The sequence below is a fragment of the Mobula hypostoma genome, chromosome 11 (assembly GCF_963921235.1).
Source record: "Mobula hypostoma chromosome 11, sMobHyp1.1, whole genome shotgun sequence".
NCBI lineage: Eukaryota > Metazoa > Chordata > Chondrichthyes > Myliobatiformes > Myliobatidae > Mobula > Mobula hypostoma.
In genome coordinates this window covers 38,992,405-39,015,346 of record NC_086107.1, presented here as the reverse complement: position 1 = coordinate 39,015,346, position 22,942 = coordinate 38,992,405, and the positions used below count along the sequence as shown (strand labels likewise).

The 22,942-nt window shown below is 39.5% G+C and overlaps 2 protein-coding genes across 5 annotated transcripts in view; both read left to right on the top strand.

Moving 5' to 3' along the window:
• Positions 1–8,793, top strand: part of ipo7 (importin 7) — a 62,878-nt gene extending 54,085 nt beyond the window's left edge. For both annotated transcript variants that reach the window (XM_063061856.1, XM_063061855.1), the window contains exons 22-25: positions 2,641–2,846; positions 5,307–5,510; positions 6,591–6,707; positions 6,919–8,793. In XM_063061856.1, the coding sequence (XP_062917926.1) occupies positions 2,641–2,846; positions 5,307–5,510; positions 6,591–6,707; positions 6,919–7,016 (625 nt within the window). In that variant the 3' untranslated portion in view covers positions 7,017–8,793. The remainder of the gene's footprint in view (positions 1–2,640; positions 2,847–5,306; positions 5,511–6,590; positions 6,708–6,918) is intronic.
• Positions 8,794–14,868: 6,075 nt separating this feature from the next.
• The window catches only part of znf143b (zinc finger protein 143b), a 65,706-nt gene continuing 57,632 nt past the window's right edge, over positions 14,869–22,942 (top strand). The window contains exons 1-2 of one of the 3 annotated variants that reach the window (XM_063061859.1): positions 15,110–15,480; positions 20,788–20,917. Coding sequence is in view for 2 of the 3 variants with exons in the window: in XM_063061857.1 (XP_062917927.1) it covers positions 15,042–15,078 (37 nt within the window). In the remaining variant the exon portion in view is untranslated. Of the gene's footprint in view, positions 15,079–15,109; positions 15,481–20,787; positions 20,918–22,942 lie in introns of those variants that run through there. The other 2 variants (XM_063061857.1, XM_063061858.1) reach the window with 2 other exon arrangements.

The window sequence follows — 22,942 nt, the reverse complement described above, 5'->3', positions numbered from 1 at the left end:
ATCCCATTGGAGATGGCTGAAGTTACGGAGAACTATGTGCTGGATGCAGAGGCTAGTGGAGTGATAGTTGAGGACAAGAGGAACCCTATCCCTGGTGGGGTGGCAGGAGGATGGGGTCAGGGCAGAGGTGCATGGAATGGAAGAGATATGGGTGAGGGCATTGTTGATGGTAGAGGAAAGAAAGCCCCATTCTTTGAAGAAGGAGGACATTTCATTAGTTCTGGAATGAAATACCTTATCCTGAGAGTAGATGTGGCAGAGCGGAGGAACTGATAGAGGGGGATGGCACTTTTACAGTGACAAGGTGGGAAGAGGTATAGTCCAGGCTATCACGAAGTATAGAGATACTTAAATATAACTGTCCAAACATACAGTTGAAAGTCTTCAGACACTATATCAAAACTTTTGCTGAATTAAGTGCAACAAACTTTGAGGTTCTGTATAATCATACATTAATTTAAACCTGTTATTTACAGCCATTAGTTTAAACAATAAGTTGCTTTATCTTTCATCTTGCATCAAGCTATGTGTTAGCCCTGAATTCAGCAAGAGGCACTAAATTCTTTTAACGAGTGCTGCCTTTGTTTCTGAAGTCCAGGTGAGGAGGGAAAGTAGCAGGGTTGGCAGTGGGAGTGCAGAAATAGAAATGGTGAGGAGATATTCTGTTTTTTAAGAAAAAAAGATTGATATGTATTCTAGGTAATGCATTTTATGCAGTCAAACCAAGGTAGGGCTCATACAGTGAATTGCAGGGCACTGACAAGTGTTGTGGAATAGAAGAACCTATTACCAGTGCATAGTTTGCTGAAAGCAACTGTGCAAACAGGTGTTTAGCTTGCTGGTCTTTATCAGGCAGGGCATCATGTTTAGGAGTAGGGACATTATGTTGCAGATATATAGGTTGGTAAGGCCACACGGAGTATTGTGTACAGTTTTGGTCACCCTGTTGTAAGAAAGACATTTTGAGCTCCACAAGCTGGAGAGGGTAAGGAAGAGATTTAATTTACAAGGATACTACCTGGGCTAGAGGGCCTGAGTTATAGGGAGAGGTTGGGGACCTGGAGCACAATGTTACTTAATTGATACACATAAAAATTGCTGGTGAATGCAGCCGGCCAGGCAGCATCTATAGGAAGAAGTACAGTCGATGTTTCGCGCCGAGACCCTTCGTCAAGACTAACTGAAAGAAGAGATAGTAAGAGATTTGAGAGGGGGAGGGGGAGATCCAAAATGATAGGCGAAGACAGGAGGGGGAGGATGGAGTTAAGAGCTGGAAAGTTGATTGGCAAAAGGGATATGAGAGGATCATGGGACAGGAGGCCTAGGGAGAAAGAAAGGGGGAGGGGGGAAGCCCAGAGGATGGGCAAGGAGGTATAGTGAGAGGGACAGAGGGAGAAAGGAGAGAGAGAGAGAGAGAATAATATAAATAATAATGGATGGGGTACGAGGGGGAGGTGGGGCATTAATGGAAGTTGGAGGTCAATGTTCATGCAATCAGGTTGGAGGCTACCCAGACAGAATATAAAGTGTTGTTCCTCCAACCTGAGTGTGGCTTCATCTTGACAGTAGATGAGGCCATGGATAGACATATCAGAATGGGAATAGAACGTGGAATTAAAATGCGTAGCCACTGGGAGATCCTGCTTCCTCTGGTGGATAGAGCGTAGGTATTCAGCGAAGCGGTCTCCCAGCCTGCGTCGGGTCTCGCCAATATTTAGAAGGCGGCATTGGGAGCACTGGATGCAGTATATCACCCCAGCTGACTCACAGGTGAAGTGTTGCCTCATCTGGAAGAACTGTCTGGGGCCCTGAATGGTGGTGAGGGAGAAAGTATAAGGGCATGTGTAGCACTTGTTCTGCTTACAAGGATAAGTTCTTTTTAAGGGGATGTGGAATTCCCATTCTGAAATGTCTATCCATGGCCTCCTCTACTGTCAAGATGAAGCCACACTCAGGTTGGAGGAACAACACCCCTTATATTCCGTCTGGGTAGCCTCCAGCCTGATGGCATGAATATTGACTTCTGTAACTTCCATTAATGCCCCACCTCCCCTTTGTACCCCATCCATTATTTATTTATTATTATTTCTCTCTCTCTCTCTCTCTCTTCCCCCCCCCCCTCCCTCTGTCCCTCTCACTATACTCCTTGCCCATCCTCTGGGCTTCCCCCTCCCCCTTTCTTTCTCCCTGGGCCTCCGGTCCCATGATCCTCTCATATCCCTTTTGCCAATCAACTTTCCAGCTCTTAGCTCCATCCCTCTCCTATCATTTCTGATCTCCCCCTCCCACTTTCAAATCTCTTATTATCTCTTCTCTCAGTTAGTCCTGACGAAGGGTCTCGGCCCGAAACATCCACTGTACTTCTTCCTATAGATGCTGCCTGGCCTGCTGCATTCAGCAATTTTTATGTGTGTTGCTTGAAATTCCAGCATCTGCAAATTTCCTCATGTTTGCGTTACATAATTGAGTAATTTTCATAACTCTTTGTTTAATGGTGCCATCTGCTAATATTGTTAGCGTCCAATTACCTTTTGTTACTTTCTGTTTGGTGTTGAAATGGAATATTGTGCTTTTGAACTGAACTTGATATCCAAAGATTTGTTTGCACCTAGTCAATGACTTCCTCTTCCTATTATCCAGTTTGCATGACCGGAAAATGTGCGTCCTTGGTCTTTGTGCATTGATTGAACTTGAACAGAGACCACAAATTGTGAACCAGGTTGCCGGACAGATTTTACCAGCTCTGACCCTTCTCTTTGGTGGACTGAAGAGAGCATATGCATGTCGCGCAGAGCATGAAAATGATAGTGATGATGATGATGAAGGAGATGATGAGGACGAAAATGGTATGGCTAAATTACATTTGAATTTTCATCTCCCATTTAGAATAATTGATACCTGGTAATAAATTACATAGCTAACCTGAGTGACAGAGTTGAGTTGACATGTTCAGGTGCATAGTAAATGTAATGTAAACGAGGAATGCTAATCTTGAGAGATTTTACACTGAGACAAAATTATCTGGTTCAGATTTTATACACAAGCTACTCATTTTAAATTGTAGTTAACAACTCTGGAAGCTGATAGGAAGTGTCACCAGAATTTTTATAGGTTAATATACTTGTATTCTGAATATTTAATATAAAAATTCATTGCCATTGAGAAAGTTTTAAAGGTGCTCTGTGTCCTTATGAATTTAGCTATGAAGCTGTTGTTGCATGATGTTGAATCAATGCATTTACTTTTGTTATGTGACTAGTTCTTGAAAAATATTTAATCCAGTACCAGCTAAAATCTAAAGTGGATAGACATGGGCTATTTGGCCATTCCTACTGAAACTGATTGTGATCTGTAACCCTATTCATTCATTCACTGCTAAAAATGCAATGCCAACACCCTGGCAGCCAAAGTTGGTCGTCTTATTTGTGATTTTTTTTCCCCACCCCTGTTGCCATTCTGTTGCAATGGAGTGGATCCAGTCTTACTGCAGCTAAGACACAGGTCAAGTATTGAACTTGATCTTCTGTGCTTGTGCAGCTCACAGCTACTCATTGAATAAATTTTATTAATCACTTATTACTCTTAAGAGTGTGTAATGCTTGTATTATTTTCATTATTTTATGAGAAACTTTTGCAAGCAAAAGAATACTGACAAAAGTCTTTAGATGGTGTGGCTTCACTGTACCCATTAACTTTTTTCAAAGGTTTTGAAGGTACATTTAATATAAGAGAAATGTACAATATACATCCTGAAATTCTTTTTCTTCACAAACATCCACGGAAACAGAGGAGTGCCCCAAAGAATGAATGACAGTTAAATGTTAGAACCCCAAAGCCCCCGCAGCTCCCCTCTCCCACACATAAGCAGCAGCTAAGCAACGACAACCCCCCCTCCCCCCCCGGCAAAAAAGCATCAGCAACCCCACCAAGCACTCATCCATGCGGCAAAGCATCAATAAAGACACAGACTTGCAGTACCCCAAAGACTACTCATTCACCAGGTAATTCTTCATACCACAGGAACTCTGTCCCTAATAAGGGAAAAAGAGGTGTCCCCGTTTCACAGCGAGATGGATGACATAACAAACAACTCGCTGATTTACGATGTTAGAAGTCTCTTGCGTCACTTCTTCCAGGCTCTGTGCCCAAAGAACTCAGGTCTCTGGCACACAGCCAGCAGCAAGCTTGCTGCTTTCGATCTTCCATCTCCCACGACACAACAGTTTTCTGCGGCGTCACCAACCTTGAGTCCGCCCTTCTCCAGAGCCACGAAATTCTGGAACCCTGAAGGCACGCGTCTTCTAGGCCACATTCTTGGCATATCAAATAGCGGCCAGTCAGGGGACCCCGAGAGCGGGTCCCATTCCCGCAAAGAACTGAAATCAGTGTGTAACTCCAGGTCAGGGTCTTCAAAAGAACCCTGAAAGGGAAAAATTGAGATATTAAAGATAGAAATATAGCTGTTTCTGAAGATGCAAGCAAAGGAGTTGCTGTTAGGCGCCATCGTTCTCCGAAGCTGCTCCTCCTTTGTCACACTTTTCCTGTTACAGGATCATAAGTGATTATAAGCTCTTTGCCATTCATGTTCTTCTTCTCTTAACCTCAATTATTTCTGAAATATGGCAAGAAAATAAATCTCAGATCATCTGCTCTGTTAATCCTCCCCACTGGAACTCTTACTCTTTTAAGGAGTTTGCTGGGAGTGGGTAGGCACCTTCTGTGTGGCATTATGCCAAAGAAATAAAAACACAACTATTTACTAGGAACAAACAGAAAAACAAATCATGTTGCCATATCCAGTCTTTTAAGTAAGTTTCGAAACAATCTTGTCGAGGGAATCTATTACTTGGCTGATATCTAAGTGATGGTACACAAATATTACAGAGCATACTGAAGAACAGTAAAATGTTGATCAGTAAATTTGAGTCCATTGTATAGATTCACTTTGGCAAGTACTCAGGGGAGGAGAAAGGTTTAAGTTCTCCAGCTAGGGTATAATGATACAATATCCTACCACAGTTATGGAAATGATTTACTATGAAATGTTCCCTTACTATGTTATCTATATACTCTGCCCCCAGATCATCTGAGGACTTGGTCTAATGTAAGGTATTAAACTATTATCTTTAATTTGGGTGGTTCGAGGGGGGTAGAAATTTAAGATAGAGTTGATAGGATAGAGCTAATATACCTCATTGACTTTGTATTTTCTTCAAGCAATTCAAAACAAAAATTAAACCTTACAGTTTTCAGTACAAATTCATTATTTGTAGTAGAAAAGCCAACAACTTCATTTCTTTTGTCAGAACTGGGCAGTGATGAAGATGATATTGATGAAGATGGACAGGAGTATCTAGAAATGTTGGCAAAACAAGCTGGGGAAGATGGTGATGATGAAGAATGGGAAGATGACGATGCAGAAGAGACTGCTCTTGAAGGATATAGCACCATTGTTGATAATGAAGACAGCAATATTGATGAATATCAAATATTCAAAACCGTACTGCAAAGTATGTTTGGCTTTTGAGTTTACTGTTTGATTAATCTTTCATGTATAGATTATATTTACCAAAGGAAGCTCTGCTGTCAAGCAGTGCACACAAACTCAATCCCAAATAAAAACAGTGAACATCAGTACAAAAAATTACAGATTCTCTTCCTGCCTATAGTGGGGAGCTTTAGGATCTATAAGCAATTTAAATTGATGTTTAGATTTTGAATATAATGTAAAAATGATTGGAATGATTAAGGTATCTTCAAGCCAACTTACCAATTTTGATGCAACCTGTTTTTATAAATGCTCCAGTACCAATTCCAAATATTACCAGTGACTTGAGAGATCCTCATTAGCAGGTGGGGGGTTAGAGAGCACAGAATTAACCCAACTGTGGCATTTGAGATTTCTTGATAAACACAGATTATGACTGGTGGCAGATTTTGTGCATCTTCATTTGAGCATCTTCATTTGAGCAAATCGTGACCCGAAATAACTCCAATGGTGTGCTCCACAAATCACTTTGGCTGTTAGATGGACACTTCTATGAATAGCAGAGTGAAAAGAAAATGTTTCTCAGCTTCTGCTAGTATACTGTGTGTAATATGAATGGGGTTTAGGAACAAGATGGATTTAGATAGTGCTTTGACTTGATCTTTTGTTTTTCTTTGTAATGAGCACTCTGGTGAGTATTTAGCTGCTCCATTTAACTTTTTTTTCCAGTTAGATTTATAATTATCATTTTTATGTATTTTAACAACTACTTTATGTTAAAAATGCATACAAGTAATTTTCAACTCAACTGGCATTTTGGGGTTGGAGGGTCTGCCTTTTTTGTTTCAGGTTTCTAGCATACAAAATACTGGAAACAGCAGATCAGGCAGTATCAGTGGAACAAGAAAAAATAACAGTTCAAGTTGAATATCTGGATTCAGAATTACTTCAGTATAGTAATGTAAAATTATATTTCATGAAATATTTTGTACATTGATCTTAAAACTGTTGCTTAGTTCCTCATTACTGTTCCAGTGATCACTAATAGTATTGGAAGAATGACGTAGTGTGCCATGTAAACAGTCTGACTTTCCTTACACAGCTATACAAAACTGTGATCCTACCTGGTACCAAGCTCTTACATGCAATCTTACTGATGAACATAGGAAGCAGTTGCAAGACATTGGAACTCTTGCAGATCAGAGGCGAGCTGCACTAGGTATTTATGCTCCTTGTTGGCTAGAATATTAACTGACAGTGTTGTAAAATTTATGTATGTATGTAAATTTGCCATTGCATTATCATTGTTTCAACAGGATTAGAATTCAGATAAATTTTAGTGCATGAACTTTGTATGTCAAATATTAATTCCTCCAGCCTGTTAATTCCTAAAGAAATCTTATTTATGTTTGTTGTTTCCTCAATTACAGAGTCCAAACTGATAGAAAAACATGGTGGATACAAGTTCAATGCTCCAGTAGTGCCAACTTCATTTAATTTTGGCGGTTCTGCTCCAGGAATGAATTGAGTTCGCTTTTGATTCATTGTACTGTGTGACTGGTTGTAGTAAAAGCTTGTGTTGTTCCTTCCAGTAGTGGTTCCAAACAAAAAAAATCAGTTGTATCATCCACAAAATCCACTCAACTTCCTACTACGTGGAATGGACAAAATGACCGGAGAAGTGGGAATTTGATCATGAGAGCCCTCTGGAGAAGAAAAACAAGTTTCAGAGGAACATCGGCCTGAGAGAGACTAATGTTAAGAAAAATAAATGTCTCCAACCATAGGAATCTGAAAAGCAAGGAAAAATGTCATGTTGACAGCTTATCCTTGATTTCATTTCAGGCAGGGAAATCATTGGCTTCTGGAATAACTTCAACACATCTGTAGTTTAGGCTAGCAGGCTCCTTCAGTGTTTACATCCCATAATAGTGTTAGTATTAGTCTGGTTTTCCACATTTCAAGTTAATTTTTAATGTAAATACGACAACAGGTAGATAACGCTCAATTGTCTCCAAATTTTCCTGTTCATGCCAAGATTAAAAATGATTGTATTCAGATGTAGATTATCGGACGCTGAACATAACACTACATAATGGCAGGTGTGTATTTGTAAATGCATAAATAGCACTTTGATAATACGTAAGCCTTCTAGCCTTCTAAATTGAACAGCAAATTTGCTGTTCTACAAGTTCAAAGAATATATGATCTAAATATAAATGGAGACATTATGTTTAAAAAAAGAGGTGTCTTGCCTGTAGCCACCATTTCCATATTTGATTGGGATTTTTGGCTATGTGAGAGTCAATGATATTTCCATTGCTGCTGAAAATGGCAGTGCCCTCAGTGCCCTTTTTTAAGCTCTCTATGTACAAGTCTTTTTTTTAAATAATAAATAAATTTGAATACATTGATATCATAAGCACTGAGTATTTCAGTACAATCTAGAAGCATGTAAAATTGGACTTGAACATAAAGCTCTAATCTGAGGAAAAGTACTGTAATTGGTTGAGTGTATGGATGAGCCATCTGTATATGCAACAAGCTATTAAAACAAAATTGGGTTGAAATTTTGTTGTTTAAAAAAATTTGTCTTTGTTTAACTTTTAGTGTTAAACTTAGGATCTTCACAATTAGTGAAAATACATTGGTTATCCTTTTCCAGGCACTTGTTTTCTCATGAGTAAAGAGTTCATTCTCGGCACACAATTCTAATTGCAACTTGCACTGTTAACATCACAAATTGTAGATGTGCTTGTGTTAAATAAATGCACGGTGTGGCTTGTGTGCAAACTGATATTTAAAAAGCAAATGGTTATCTGTGTGGTTGGCTTGCAGAACAGTTCTGGCTGCTCTTTGACTTGGTGAACAAGATAACTTTTGGGGTTTCTTTTGAACACGTTTATTTAATGTTGCATTATGCTGCACTTTAACACAGGTTGTGATCAAGATGTGTCACAATTGAGCAATGGTGATTGTGTGCTTCATTGCAATAAAGTGGCAGTTGTTTACAGAAATGAAAAAAATGAAGGAATGGTGTTTGGAATGCAGAAAATCATACTGGAAGGCTGATGAGGAATTGGATGGAAATATCAAACTGGTTGAAATTGACAAAACTATTGTTGAAAATAGTCTGGTGAAATTCAGAACCAAGGATGAAAAAGTTGGAACTTTGAGTATCTACTGTTTTTTTTAAGAAAAACCATGCGGTGATATCGCAGAGCATTAATAATTTTTGCAGATTCCTGTAACCCTGTGGTGATATTCTGTTACAGAACTTTAATAAAAAAAATTGAGCATTCAAGACCAAACTTAAAAGTTAATTGTGCTTTGTCTGCAATCAAATGAAATAGAGTGAATTGAGAATGACACTAGATATTGCAGGAAGTTCACGATGACTCTTCATACATGACTCAAACCATTTAGGATTAAACTAGTAAACAAAGCACATTGCTTATATTGCTTAATATTAGCTTATAAATTTAATTTTAATTACACTAGCATGGAATGTATAGGGCATTTGATTATTTTTACTTCATTAAGTGGCACGTTCTATTCTGCCTTTTAAAATTTTGCCTTTCCTCCTAAAACTTGACCACAGTTACTGCCGCTGAAGAATGTAACGAATTGTGTTCACAATTATGACACGATTCATTATACAAGCTTTGAATAAAAACCCATGGATCTTGTTTTCTCATAAATTGGCCAGTTTTAGAATCTGAAAGTTAATTTGTTTTAAACTGAGGTGATACTACAATAAAAATTAGCCCAAGAAAATGGAAGGGATTTTTACAATCAGTCTAATTTGTAACTGCTCAGGAGGAGCTTGGATCCAAGTTGGTAATGGATTTTAGTGTATATTGTAGTGTCTAAATTTGGCAGAGTGGTAAAATTCTGCATGGTTTTAGGTATGTAATTCCTGTCATTGGATTGTGAGCTTGCAACATTAATGCATTTCAGGTTTACATGCTTAATACTTCCACGAGTCACAGACGTGTATGTAATTCTACTGTTGCTCTTCCCGATTTTTCCCTTCTATTCCTACTATTGCTGAAAGAAAGGTTGGAAGGAAATTGAAAAAACTTTAAATTGTTGCATTATATAGATATACTTTGTATGTTCTACCTATGGCTCTTTGAAATCTTAACTTCCAAGGTTAAAATGGATCTTTCCTTACTACATTTTTTTACTTGAGGGGTACTGTTCTTTTCAATCAGATTCCATGCAAGCCATTGCTATGGGAACCGAGCTAATATATGTTGACAAGTTTTCTTCACTTTCAAAACAATTCAGCTGAGTTCTTAATGTTTCCAAGAAGGGCTTGTGGATAGTGATATGTAGTGTATGGCTTGAGAAATCATAATCAATTACCCCTTCTAAGACAGCCCACTTTTGATATCCGTGTTGAAATCAACTAAATGCAATCTATTATGTTTTTTGACGAAATATGACAATATTTTATAATTTATTAGTTTCATTATCTAACCGGGTATACAATACTGGATGATAATTGTTGTCTATTGCAGAAGCTACACCAGAAGAGAGACAGTATTTAATACATAACAGTGCTAATTAGTTGCTGAATGGGAGTGGGATACTTGAAGGGACAAGTAGGGACCTACTATAAATGGGAATGTTGGTGGAAAATGAGTTGATTTAACCTGGGTACGTTAAATAAATCTGGTCAACGGCCCTCTGTCAGAACTGGAAGAAAAAAATCAATATAGTTTAAAGTTTCAGAAAAGTTGGGAAGAAAGAATAAGACAAAGGGAACATCAAAATTATTCAAGTAGTAATGAAAGATCCAATATTGTATTGCTTGCCCCATTACAAGAACAGTGTGGAACCTGTGGAAAAGGGTCCAGAGTAGGTTTACCAGTGTGTAGCTCAAATTCAGGCAACACGGGGAGATTGGTTGATTTCTCTATGGAATAGCAAGAGGTTGCGGGGAGACTTCATAGGTTCATACATTTATGAGAGACATGGATAGGGTAGATGGTCAGAGGCTTCTTTGCCAGGCTAGATACATAAGATACAAGAGGACATGCATTTAAGGTGAGGATAAATTTCATTTTACATGATAGTGGTAGGTACTTGGAAATAGGCTATTAGGAATATTGGTGGAAGCAGATACAATAGAGGTGTTAAAGGGGTTTTTAGGAAAACATGAATATACAGAGAATAGAGGGATATGGACTTGTGCAGACGAGACTTTGTTTGATTTACTTGGTATAGATGTGGGCTGTAAGGCCTGTTCCTGTACTGTTCTATTGATTCATTTACAGTATGCTAACAGAATATTTCATTTGTTTTTGCAAACTTAACATCTTCAGGTACTGAATTATATAACAGGCAATTTCACCCATCTTCAGTGAGACTTATTAACAGCAGACTTATCTTCCCCTGTTCTTTCAGCATTTAAATGAACCATTCACTTAATGACTGTCTGATCGACTCTTCCATTTTCACCAACCACTGTCCTTTAAAAAGCACCCTTCTGTATAACTAGTTGTAACACTAGTCATTTTATCTGTTCCTTTCCTATTATCCCAAGACCGAAAGAGTTCTTTAAGGTAAAGCAGCAATTCCAGTTTCATTACTTCCAAACTATTGCATTGCATTAGGTACTCATGGTGTGATAGTATTTGCATTTGGAGAAATCAAACTCCGGGTATTTGCCCAGCATCTTTCTCAAATTGCATGAGGCACTCTGACATTCCATGGACTGTCCCTTTAGTTTAATTTACCACACTACTGCTTTAAACTATGTGACTCACTGCACTGTTCCAACAAGGGTCATTATAAGTTTGATGAATCGTGCTTGTCTGAGCATATTAGACTCCTTTCAAATGATAAATTCAATTTTGGGTAACTCACTTTCTCTAAATGTCTCCATACTGGTAATTTCTGATGGTCATGTTGTCAATATTTAACTTACTTAACATTAACGTTCATGTCTTTTTTCTATGCCCCTTTGTTTCAAATCGTCTTTAATCTATCGATGGCTTGTCACTGTGTCAATCCTTGCCTTGGCCCATCAGAGACATTCCTTTTATCCTTTTAAAATCCTTCTCTTCCCCCTGCAATTTAAAACCAAATGTTTTTTTCCTCATTCAAGATTGCTTAACGACATTTCCAGTACATAAGTCTAAAGGAGAGTGAAATAAGTGTTACTCTGGATCCAATGCAGCATAAAAAAGCACACTAAGGTCAACACAAAAGAACTCAATAAATATAAATACATAAGATAGCTTATACATTGATAATATGTTCATAAAGTGCCGCTAGGCACGGGATTCTGTATGTAAGGTGATGGACAAGAAATGATAAAGTTGCTCAGCCTTACTTAACAAAGTAATTATTTTTTAATCTAGTTGTCCTGGTGTAAATGCTATGTAGCCTTTTCTCTTATGAGTGGGACAAACAGTCCATGAGCATGGTGGGTGAGATCCTTCATGATATTGTTGGTTTTTTTTCAGCAACTTTTTGTATATATGTCAATATTTTCCCATTTGTGATCATCTTCAACCTGAAATGTTTCCACAGATGGTGCCTGAGTATATAATACTTATTTCCTGCTTTGTCTACTTGTGTAAGTTTATAATACTCCACTATAAATGCTGCCTGGCCTGCTGAGTTCCTCCAGCATTTTGTGTGGGTTAGCAGAGTTACCATCATCAATTTACAATCTCCAAACACAATGAGTAAAATTTCTCAAGTTCACAATTGGTTAAAAGGAATGGATAACAAACTAGTTGGTGGAAATAGCGAGGTTTCTCCAAACTTTCTTGCATGGTGTATATCTTCTCTGGTATTTCTCTTAGTAATCCATAAGGTCAAATATTAACACATATTACATTGGAGAAATTCCCTACAAATCTGAGCTTTGTTAGCCACTCCCAAAAGGAGTCTCAGATGAATCGCTGGGAACTAGATTCTATTGGAGTGCACTTGCTGATTTATGCCGGCTTTTTAAAAAAAAAAGTCCATATATTCACATCCCACTCTTATTTCCTGCTCTCTTCCCCACACACTCAATTATAACCTCTTCAGTGCTTCCAGATTTTCATACCTGTGCATGTCTATGTAATTGGCTCTGCATTCCTTTCCTGGACCACACTCCTTTCTCATTTAAAGTGCTTCTAAGATGTTATAACCTGAACGAGCCTTGATATCTCAAAGTGTAACCCAGTGTGTTTTTTAAACACATCTTTTAACCGATTGGATAATTAGACTTATTTGGTTGAGGAGATTGAGACAGCAGCGCAGTCCTGGTCATGCAGTTTGATAGAAAGAATAAAGACGATGAAGATGACAGAGTTTGTTAACGAAACACTGGTTATAATCGATACATGTACCCATCTGGAAGCCTGAAATTTGGAGTATCGTGAGCAGTTTTGGGCCCCTCTATGGAACAAAAAGGGTGTGCCGGCATTAGGAGGTTTATGAGAATGATCCAAGAATGAAAAAGTTAATGTATGAGGAATGCTCTGGGCCTGTACTCGCTGGAGTTTGGAAGAATGAGCGGGGAGGTGGCTCTCACATGTTGAATATTGAAAGGCCTAGTGGATGTGAAGAGGATATTTCCTATGGTTGGGGGGAGTCTAGGATCAGAACCTCAGAAATAAGGGGAACCCCTTTTAGATCAGATGAGGAATTTCTTTAGCCAGAGGGTGGTGTATCAGTGGAATTCATTGCCACAGATTGCTCTGGAGGCCAAATCATTGGTTATATTTAAAGTCAAGTTTGATGGTACTTGATTAGGATAGGTTACCCTAATATTACAATGAATCACTTCTTTTATAATCAAAACAAACTTAAGAGTCCGCTTAACTAGTAAAAACTGAATACTCCCACTAGTCGGAAGAAAGATGTCTCCACTCTGCCTTTGATGTCAATTTCTCACCAAGCACACAGCGCAACTCCCCTTACTTTGTATTTCTCTCTCTTGAAGCTGAGCTCCTTAATAATTTCCTAACTCGTGGTTGTGTTGTTAGACACGTCCACCATGGATATGGTCAACCTAAGAATCTAAATGACATCATTGTTGTACTTCCTATTATTTGTTGCTCCACTGCAAAGCCACTTCTACTTCCTGCTAATTATCCTCTCTTGTGTCTTGAAACTTTTTTTACTGCCAACCTCTTCTAGTTCTGATTAAAGGTACAACTTCCTGCACGGGCAGGAAACTGAGCATTTGAGCAAAGAAAAACTGCAGAAAGTGGGAACCAGACCAAAACTTGATAGTAATAGAAATACTTAGCAGGTTTTGCATTTTGTGGAGGAACAATGGTAACATATAAAGTCAATAACCCTTCACCAGAACTGAAGAATTAAAGTGTTTTAACTAGTCTGGTAAGAGAGGTTGAAAAAAAAACGTGTCTGATATTGTAGAGACCAAGGTTGTCCCAGTAACAATGCTGTAGAACAGCACCTCCCATCTATTGTAGCCATTGGGCCCTAATCAAGATTTTTGGATAACCTACTTTCACAGACTATATCTAAACCAGCTCAGGTAACACACACAAAATGCTGTTGAAACTCAACAGGCCAGGCACCATCTGTGGAAAAGAGTACAGTTGACGTTTTGGGCAGAGACCCTTCAGCAGGAGCGAATGTCCAGACTAAGTGAGGTTTTTGATTATGTTGGTCGCTTTACCGAGGCAGCAAGCAACGTAGACTAGTTTAGCCGGAGTATAAATGCCACGAAAATGGCCTTTTTGCAGCATAAAAGCAGTGCAAATCATCCCAAACGTAACCTTTCTAATGAAGGGTCAAAGCCCGAAACGCAATTCCTCTCCATCAATGCAGCCTGACCTGCTAAGATTCTCCAGCATTTTGAGCGTGCGTTACTCAGGATTACCAGCCCAGCATCCGCACAATCTCTTGTGTTAAACTTAAGCTAACATAATGTGTGTAATACCGATGTTTCTCATCGTTTGTAAGACTGAGGAAGCAGCCCCGCCCGTCCCTGCAACACACGGGGTGGTGCCGCGTGCAGCGCGGGCACGCGATCGCCGAAGCCGGCGGAGCCCCGTCGGGTCACGTGCACTGCCGATGACGTCACGAACGGCGGCCGAACCTTCGCGCACCGCCATCGGGATCGCCAAATCGGCAAAGAATTGGGCCTGCAATGCTGCTTTCGTTCGCTTTAATTTGCCAAACACTGTAAATGCATATTTCGGGAGTTTTTACGCAGCGATTATGAATTGAATTAATCTTGCCGTATCCCAATTTTTTTAAAAAATGGCGTCTGGCAGCACCCGGGAACCTGAGTAACTGTGATCAGGGCAGCCATTCTTTACTGCACCAAGTCTTGGTCGAATTAAATATGCATGACGCGGCCGTGAGTGACGTACAGTAGCGACCAATGAAATGCGCGTCCGTCGACAGGTCGGCCAGCGTCCTCCGTCGAATGAGAGCTGTGGATGGCGTGTTCGAGCTCAGGGTGGCAACCAATGGGAGTAGCCGAGGGAGGCGGGGACGGCGGGACGATGCGCGATTCAGGGTGCAGGGCGGGCGCGGGACGGCAGTGTGTTTCCGCTCCTGATGCATGGTGGTCGAAGGGAGGAATTATTGGAAAAAAAGAGGTTAGTAATTTTTTTTACCCAGTGTGCCCTATTTCTTTTACCCAGCTCGGCCAAGGTTTGAGCTGTGTGAGGGGCAGATGTGTGAGGGAGCCGTGCTGCCGCTCCCCGGTGCTGGAGAGCTGGTGTGGAAGTTGGTTCCTGCAGCTAAATGATGAAGGGTCTCTCGTCTCTGCCTCTGCCTCTGGTGTGCAGCTCATTTTCAAAGCTGTCCCTATGTCCCCGGCCGCCGGCTCAGGGGCTGCTTTACTTCTCATCTCCAAGCCACCGTCCCCGGCTGCTCCCGCTCCCTCTCCCTCTCTCGACAGAGGATTGTCTTTCACCACGCCGCCAGCAAATCCGGGAGATGTCTTTTGTGATCGGTAACTTCGTGGATCGAAATGAATCAGCTCGCGCCTCGTAGCCGTAAGAACTGCTAATGTTGAAATAAAAAAAAACGTAACCTGCCGATAATGTGCTAGGTCTGTCACCAACTGTACTGATGGAAGCTTGGTCATTTTGTTTTACTTCCCAGGTGTTTACTGTGCAACAGTTTTGGGTTCCGTTTTTTTTATGAGATTTGTGTTGGATATCTGTTTTTGTCCTTGCCATAAACCAGATAAAATATTTCCTGATGAGAAGATCGTTTAATCATATATTCCAATGTGGTGTTGTCATTGATGGTAAACTTAAAAACTTTATGGCAAGAGCTTGCTGGTTCTTTCACTGCCAGAATTATATTGGTATCGATTTGTTTTGCGTTCAATTGACAAAATCTGTATTGAACTGCCTGTAGGTTAATAATTACTTAATATCACCTTCAATATTGGTATTTCATCGTAGTGGACCTTACAGAATTTTATGCAACTATCTCCTGGTCTAACTTTATAAATAAATAAAGTGAATTCCAGAAAAAAAGTATTAAAAAAAGCAGTTCCCGCGATAGCCTGCTTCCCTTTTATACAAGGTAACAATAGGGTTAGTCATGTGGTCCATACAGTTCAGCTAATTATAACTTGACTCTTTATGGAGTTTAACTCGTTGGCTTGGATATAAACAATGTTATTAAAAATAATTTGAAGAATTGGTTTTTTTTTTGGGGGGGGAATATGTGACATGGGTACCAGGAGCTTTCCATTAAGGATATGATGTTAAATCAGGGTCCAATTCAACCTGACCTTAATATAGTTAAGGACAATTAACAACATGTGAATGAAGGACTCGTGTTGCTATTAAATTTATCAATATTAGGACATTGACAACTTTGACAGATGACAAAGTTGGGATCAAGGGTGAAGTTAATTTTGGTTGCATGTCACCCAAAGCCTTCTCACCACTGCTTAAGTTTTTAATCGCTTTTCTAAGTAATACTGGTAATGCAAATTTGAGGCACATATGTTTAGAACAGCGAGTATAGGAAAATCTAGATGTTCTTTTGTCATATCTTAGGCATGCCTACAATTAAGCTGATTTAGGTACTTTCTGAGGTTTCTGATCTAACAGCAGTGAGATCACAATTAGAAGAACTTATGGAGTTACATTGATGGGAAACTGGTGCTGGGCAATTGTTCTGTGCTGCCTAGTCTTACCACGCCAAGGCTTTGTTGAATCCGTATGGGTAACAAAAAAAAGTTACTTCATTTCACCAAATATAAGCCCTAAGTGCGAAGAACAAACCAACTCTCAGAAGTGTAAATGGGGGGGGGAAAAGTTGAAAATTCTCAGTAACCATGCAGCATCTTGCAAAGAGAAACTAAACCTGTCAGATTAGTGACCTTCTGACAGAATTCTCAATAGTTTTATTTGAAATCAGTTTCAAAGAAAAACTGAATCAGTAGAAACTGGAAATAGGCTAAAATGGAAGCAGTCAAGGGGAAAAAAAGATACAAAGTTATGCACGGAAAGAGAAATCGAGCCCATATTTCAAGTACAAGAAAAGAAACAGTTTGAAGTTGTGAGACATGGAGGACTTGAGAAAATAAAGGGGATGTCTGTGTAGTGTGGACACCTGAAGTGAATGAGGACAGTGAAAGAATGCACTGGAACTGAGAGGCTAACATAACTGTTTCCTACATTTTTGTTTTTTTATAAATTAAAAAGATACACCTTTCTAAGGAAAAAAAACATGGGGATCAAGGAACCATGAATCATTTCCTATTTATCAAATTGTTAGTGCTAAAAGGGGCTGAGGATTACTGAAATCAGCTTGGCTTTGTGCGGTTGCAAGAAAAAGTTTGTGAATCCTTTGCAATTACCTGGTTTTCAGCATTAATTACTCATAAAATGTCATCTGATCTTCATCTAAGTCACAATAATAGACAAACACAATCTGCCTAAAACTATTAACACAAACAATTGCACTTTTCATGTTTTTATTGAACACATTGTTCAATCATTCACAGTCCTGGTTGGAAAAAGTATGTGAGCACTTGTATTTAAAAACTGGTAGAACCTCCTTTGGCAGTGATAACCTCCATCAAACATTTTCTGTAGCTGATGATCAGACTTGCACAACATTGAGGAATTTTAGAGCATCCCACCGTACAAAACTGCTTCAGTTCATCAATATTTCTGGGATACCTTGCATGAACAGCCCTCTTCAGTTCATGCCACAGCATCTCAATTGGGTTAAGGTCTGGACTCTGACTTGGCTATTCCAAAACATGAATTTTCTAATTTTAAAATCATTCTGTTGTTGATTTACTTTTGTGTTTTGATCATTGTCTTGTTGCATCATCTGATTTCTATTAAGCTTCAGGTGATCGACTGCTACCCTGACAGTCTCCTGTAAGATGTCTTGATGCAATTTTAAATTCATTGTTCCATCAACGATGGCAACAAAGCAGCCCCAAACCATGATGCTCCTTCCAACATGCTTCACAGTTGGAAAAAGGTTTGGTGTTAGTGTGCAGTGTCCTTTTCCCTCCATAGCAGTGTGCAGTTCTGCCAAGTTCAACTTGTGTCTCATCTGTCCACAGAACATTGCCCTAGAAGCATTGTGGAACATGGGATCAGCCATGATGGAATGGTAGAGCAGACTTGATGGACTGAATGGCCTAATTCTGCTCCTTTGTTTTATGGTCTTGTGTAAACAGCAATAATTCAGGTGGTCTTTTGCAAACTTGAGACGTGCAGCAATTTTTTTTTGGGGGGGTAGCAGTGGCTTCCTCCATGATGCCCTTCCATGACACCATTCTTGTTCAGTTGTGTGTCAAATCGACGGCGTAGCCGCAAACCCTACGCCATAGCCTGACACGCACCTCTCCCAAAATGTAACTACACGTCATGGCAATGCAGACCGCAACAACTGTGATTGGTCCACTTGGTAGCATCGCATTTCCTCCTACACTGCAATAGCTTGCCATTGGGCGACTGAAGGGCAGGGAAGGAACTCTGGCTGCAATGTTTTCCATAAAGCTTTACAGACCTCCAAAATTATGGAGGACACATTTCACTTTTACGAAAAAAGACGCTCGCTTTAAACTTGTTTACCCCGAGAAAGACTACCATGACCATGAAGCCTTGCATGGATAGGTGTGTGCGCATGTGTGACATGCGCGAATTGCAGAGCGATGCAGACACACCAACGCACAAGTATAAATGCTCAGAACGGCGTAGCCCACTTGCATAGGCTACGGTGTAGCCCACTTGCGTAGGCTACGGCGTAAACTGGTACGCACAAGTATAAATCAGCCTTACAGCATCAACAGGTTCTAGAGGTTTCAGCAGGTCTTTTGCTGCTACCCTTGGCTTCTTTTTCACCTCCTTCAGCATTCATTGATCGGAACATCTGACTCCAAATAGCTTTTGTAGAAGGCATTATTCCAGAGGTTCACAAACATTTTTGAACCTGGACTATGATTGTTTAAATGGTGTATTCAGTATTGATAAGGAGTACAATTGTTTGTGTGTTATTGATTTAGGCAGAGTTTGTTTGTCTATCATTGTGACTTAGATGAAGATCAGACCACATTTTATGAGTAATTAACTGCAAAGGGTTCACAAACCTTCTAACTGTAGATAGAAATTGTGGATTAGAAGATTATGATTTTAAATTTGAACAAAGGTTAGAACAATTTAGATCAATTTGTCTTGTTTAGTGATGCAGCAGTCTGAAGCAAAACAATGTCAATGAAGAGGCTCCTGGTTAAGTTTCTAGTTTGCGTTCAATTATCTGATCTCAGACTCTGGGACAGCGCTGTTTCTATGTTGGGGAGCTCCCAGTGGGTAATTGCTATTGGGAAATAAACATGTATGAACAATGGATGAAAGCTTATTTGCTGAGGGAAAGTGTGTCCATCACCGTCAGCACTTTCTGGAAAGAAGGATGAATAAAGGGACATTTTGTAAAAATAGAGAAAAATAATGTTAAAATCAGTAGTATTCTATGTCTTTCAAGGCGGTCTGATATCTTACTCTAAAGATGCACATCCTGGCTTTGGTGCATTATATTACACTGTCCAATCACCTCGAAAATGAGGCTGTATTCTAGCTCCGGTTTGTCAGGTGTCACAGAAAAGCAAATACAAATACTGAAAATACTGAAGAAGATGAATAAATGATTCTCAAAGATACTAGAACAATGATATATTTTCCAGGAAAGTTAAACAAGCTAGAGTTTCATTCTCCCTCAAAAGACTGAGGGGAAATAACCAAAAGAGTTGTAATGATAATGGAAGAAATAATTGGCTGGAAATTATTCCTCCTTTGGAAGACTACGAATCTAGAGGTCATATAAATGTATTAGTAAAATGCAAAGAATTCAGAAAAATGTGGATATACTACTACAAGGAACATTTAAGAGCAAAGGGAGAAAGGAATAGAAGAGAGTACAACTTGGGCTGCATGCAGTAAGATGGAAAGAAGCACATACACAAAATAAACGAAAGCATGTACAAGTTGGTACTGATACCTTAGGATATACTGTAGGTGTAGATGTGGGTTAGTAATTATAGGGTATCAAGCCAGAGAGATGATGAACTCTGACCCCTGATCTTCCTCAAGTACACCTTAATTTTGAGCAATGTCATGAGGTCAGCTTTCATGTGAACACTGAAGTCCACCCATAGAACACATACTGAAGGGAAAAGTACCTAATATATTAGATTAACAAAAACTTATGGACACCTTGAACTGTCACAATTACTTGGCTGTCCCACATTTGTGTTGAGCATGGAAGAAGCAATAATATCCATGTAACCAAAATGGCATGGAAGTGAAGGAATGTTTCTTAGGCAATTACTTGGGTTCGGAGTGGCTTGTATCCACACCAGTTCAGGATGTCCTCAGAATTTGCAAACAGCCAAATAGGGAAGGTGGTGCTTGAAGTGGCTGATGAGTTGTTTGAAAAGTTGTGCCTGTTCTGTTTACACATGATCATTAGCAGTGTACTATAATACAAACTTTAGAGCACTGTTGAATTGACAGAAAGTATTGCTCTGTGGTTCCCACAGTACTGCTTTGAAGAATAGAATAGTTGTCCCACCACTCCAATTTAATTAAAGCATTTTACACGGTTATCACTTTGTTGATTGCAGCAGTAAATTAGCTGCTACAATTCCTACAGCAGTGATGAAACTTAAAAGTTTAAAATTAGCTGCAAAGTGTTCTAGATATCCTGAGGTTGGTAATGTTGCACTCTTCACATTCTGCAACCAAGTGCAATAGAATGTGGATATTAAGCTCAGGGATAGGGTTGCTAATCAGTCAAACCATGTTGAATATTCCTTACAGATGGAAGATCACAAACTAAGAAAACAACCTCTTCCTCAATGTCGCAAAAACAAAGGAGCTGGTTGTGGATTACAGGAGGAATGGAGACGGGCTAATCCCTATTGACATGAACGGATCTGGGGTTAAGAGGGTAAACAGCTTTAAGTTATTCGACATCCACATCACCAAGGACCTCACGTGGTCTGTACACCAGCTGTCTGGTGAAAAAGACAAGACAGCGCCTCTTTCACCTCAGACAGTTGAGGAAGTTTGGTATGGGCCCCCAAATCCTAATAACTTTCTACAGGGGCACAATTGAGAGCATCCTGACTGGCTGCATCACTGCCTGGTATGGGAACTGTACCTTCCCTAACCACAGGACTCTGCAGAGTGTGGTGCAGACAGCCCAGCGCATCTGTAGATGTGAATTTCCCACTATTCAGGACATTTACAAAGACAGGTGTGAAAAAAGGGTCCAAAAGATCATTGGGGACCTGGGTCACCACAGCCACAAACTGTTCCAGCTGCTACCATCCAGGAAGCGGTATCACAGCATAAAAGCCAGGACCAACAGGCTCCAGGACAACTTCTTCCACCAGGCCATCAGACTGATTAACTCACACTGATTTGAGTGTATACTATGCTACATTGACTGTTCTATTTATTATAAATTACCATGATTTCACATTTAGACAGAGATGTAATGTAAAGATTTTTACTCTTAACGTATGTGAAGGATGTAAGAAGTAAAGTCAATTCATAACCTACTCACTATTGCTTATTTGTCATCCACTGTTCTCCAAACTGGAATGGCTGCTCATGTTAAACATTTGAGCTGTTATGATGCCTATTTTTTGGGATGATAGTAGTGGTGGAACCATAGAAGATTAAGGAGAAATTGTGCTGCCTTGTATTGGTATACAGTATGTGTTGTTCGTCCATCGTCAACGTCGATGAGGACCTCGACGCCATTATTGATGGTGTCGAGACTAGCGCGTGACTTGGATTTAAGTGAGGGAGAGTTGCGCAGCGTCAGCCTCACTCTCTCTTCCCAATTCCCATCTGGATCCAGTGGCAAGACAGAGTCGAGACGGCTGGAGATGGGACTAGGCGCAGTGGATGACCAGGACGTCTTCTGTGTCTTGTCATGCTCTACATGTTCCACGACGCTTGCAGAGACCGCCTTCTTGACCGTTGGACCTTCCATTGGTCTGGTATACAGTATAGCCATTATCTGATTAAGAGGACTAGTAGCCAGCCCAGCCTTCACCCTGAAGTTGGGCTGTTGTGGATGAGAAATCATTCTGCCAGCATTTGAAATTACTGCTTCTATTAGGAACTGAAATGCATTTTGATACTGTTTCTGGCAAATATTGGAGTAAGAAATTAATAAGAATGTCTGTAGAGTAATTAAAATAAATACTTATTTTTCAACCGTTTTAGCTTAAAAATGCATCAACCTGAATATTTGGAACAGGAACCAATTAAATCTGTGACCTGGGTATTTGAATGTTTGCAAACAGAGGAATTACAATAGATTGGCTAGATTATTGCCTTCTCAAACATGTCTAAACAATTCCAGCTTTATTAAATTAGATGGAATGGAACTGTAACAATAACATTTAACTGCTGAAATAAGAGGCATTGGGCTTAGTTTGATGCCTGCTGACTTATCAAGTCTTTTTAAGAGCTGAAACACATAATGAAGAAAACTGATGCTGATAATTGTTTTGTGCCTTTTATCTTAGTAAGCACTCAAAAATAGAAATAGAGTACCAAGGTTAATTGTATCTTCATTAATGCTAAGTATGATAAACCCTGAGAAGCTATACTAGTTTGTTATTGTCAATTATCATAATTGTGAATCAGTATAAATTTAATGTTATTCTTATGTGTGGTTTTGCAATGTACAACCTTTTTATTGAAATCTGAAATACTTCCAAAATTATAGTGGAAGTAGTTATAATGTTGTATTGTCAAAATCAGGATCGGGTTTAATATCACCGGCGTATGACGTGAAATTTGTTAACTCAGAGGCAGCAGTACAATGCAATACCTGATAGTATATTTTTAAAATGACACTTAGGGTATATCAAATGTATATTAAATAGTTAAATTAAAAATAGTACAAAAAGAGAAATAACATTTTTTAAAAAGTGTGGTAGTATTCATTTGT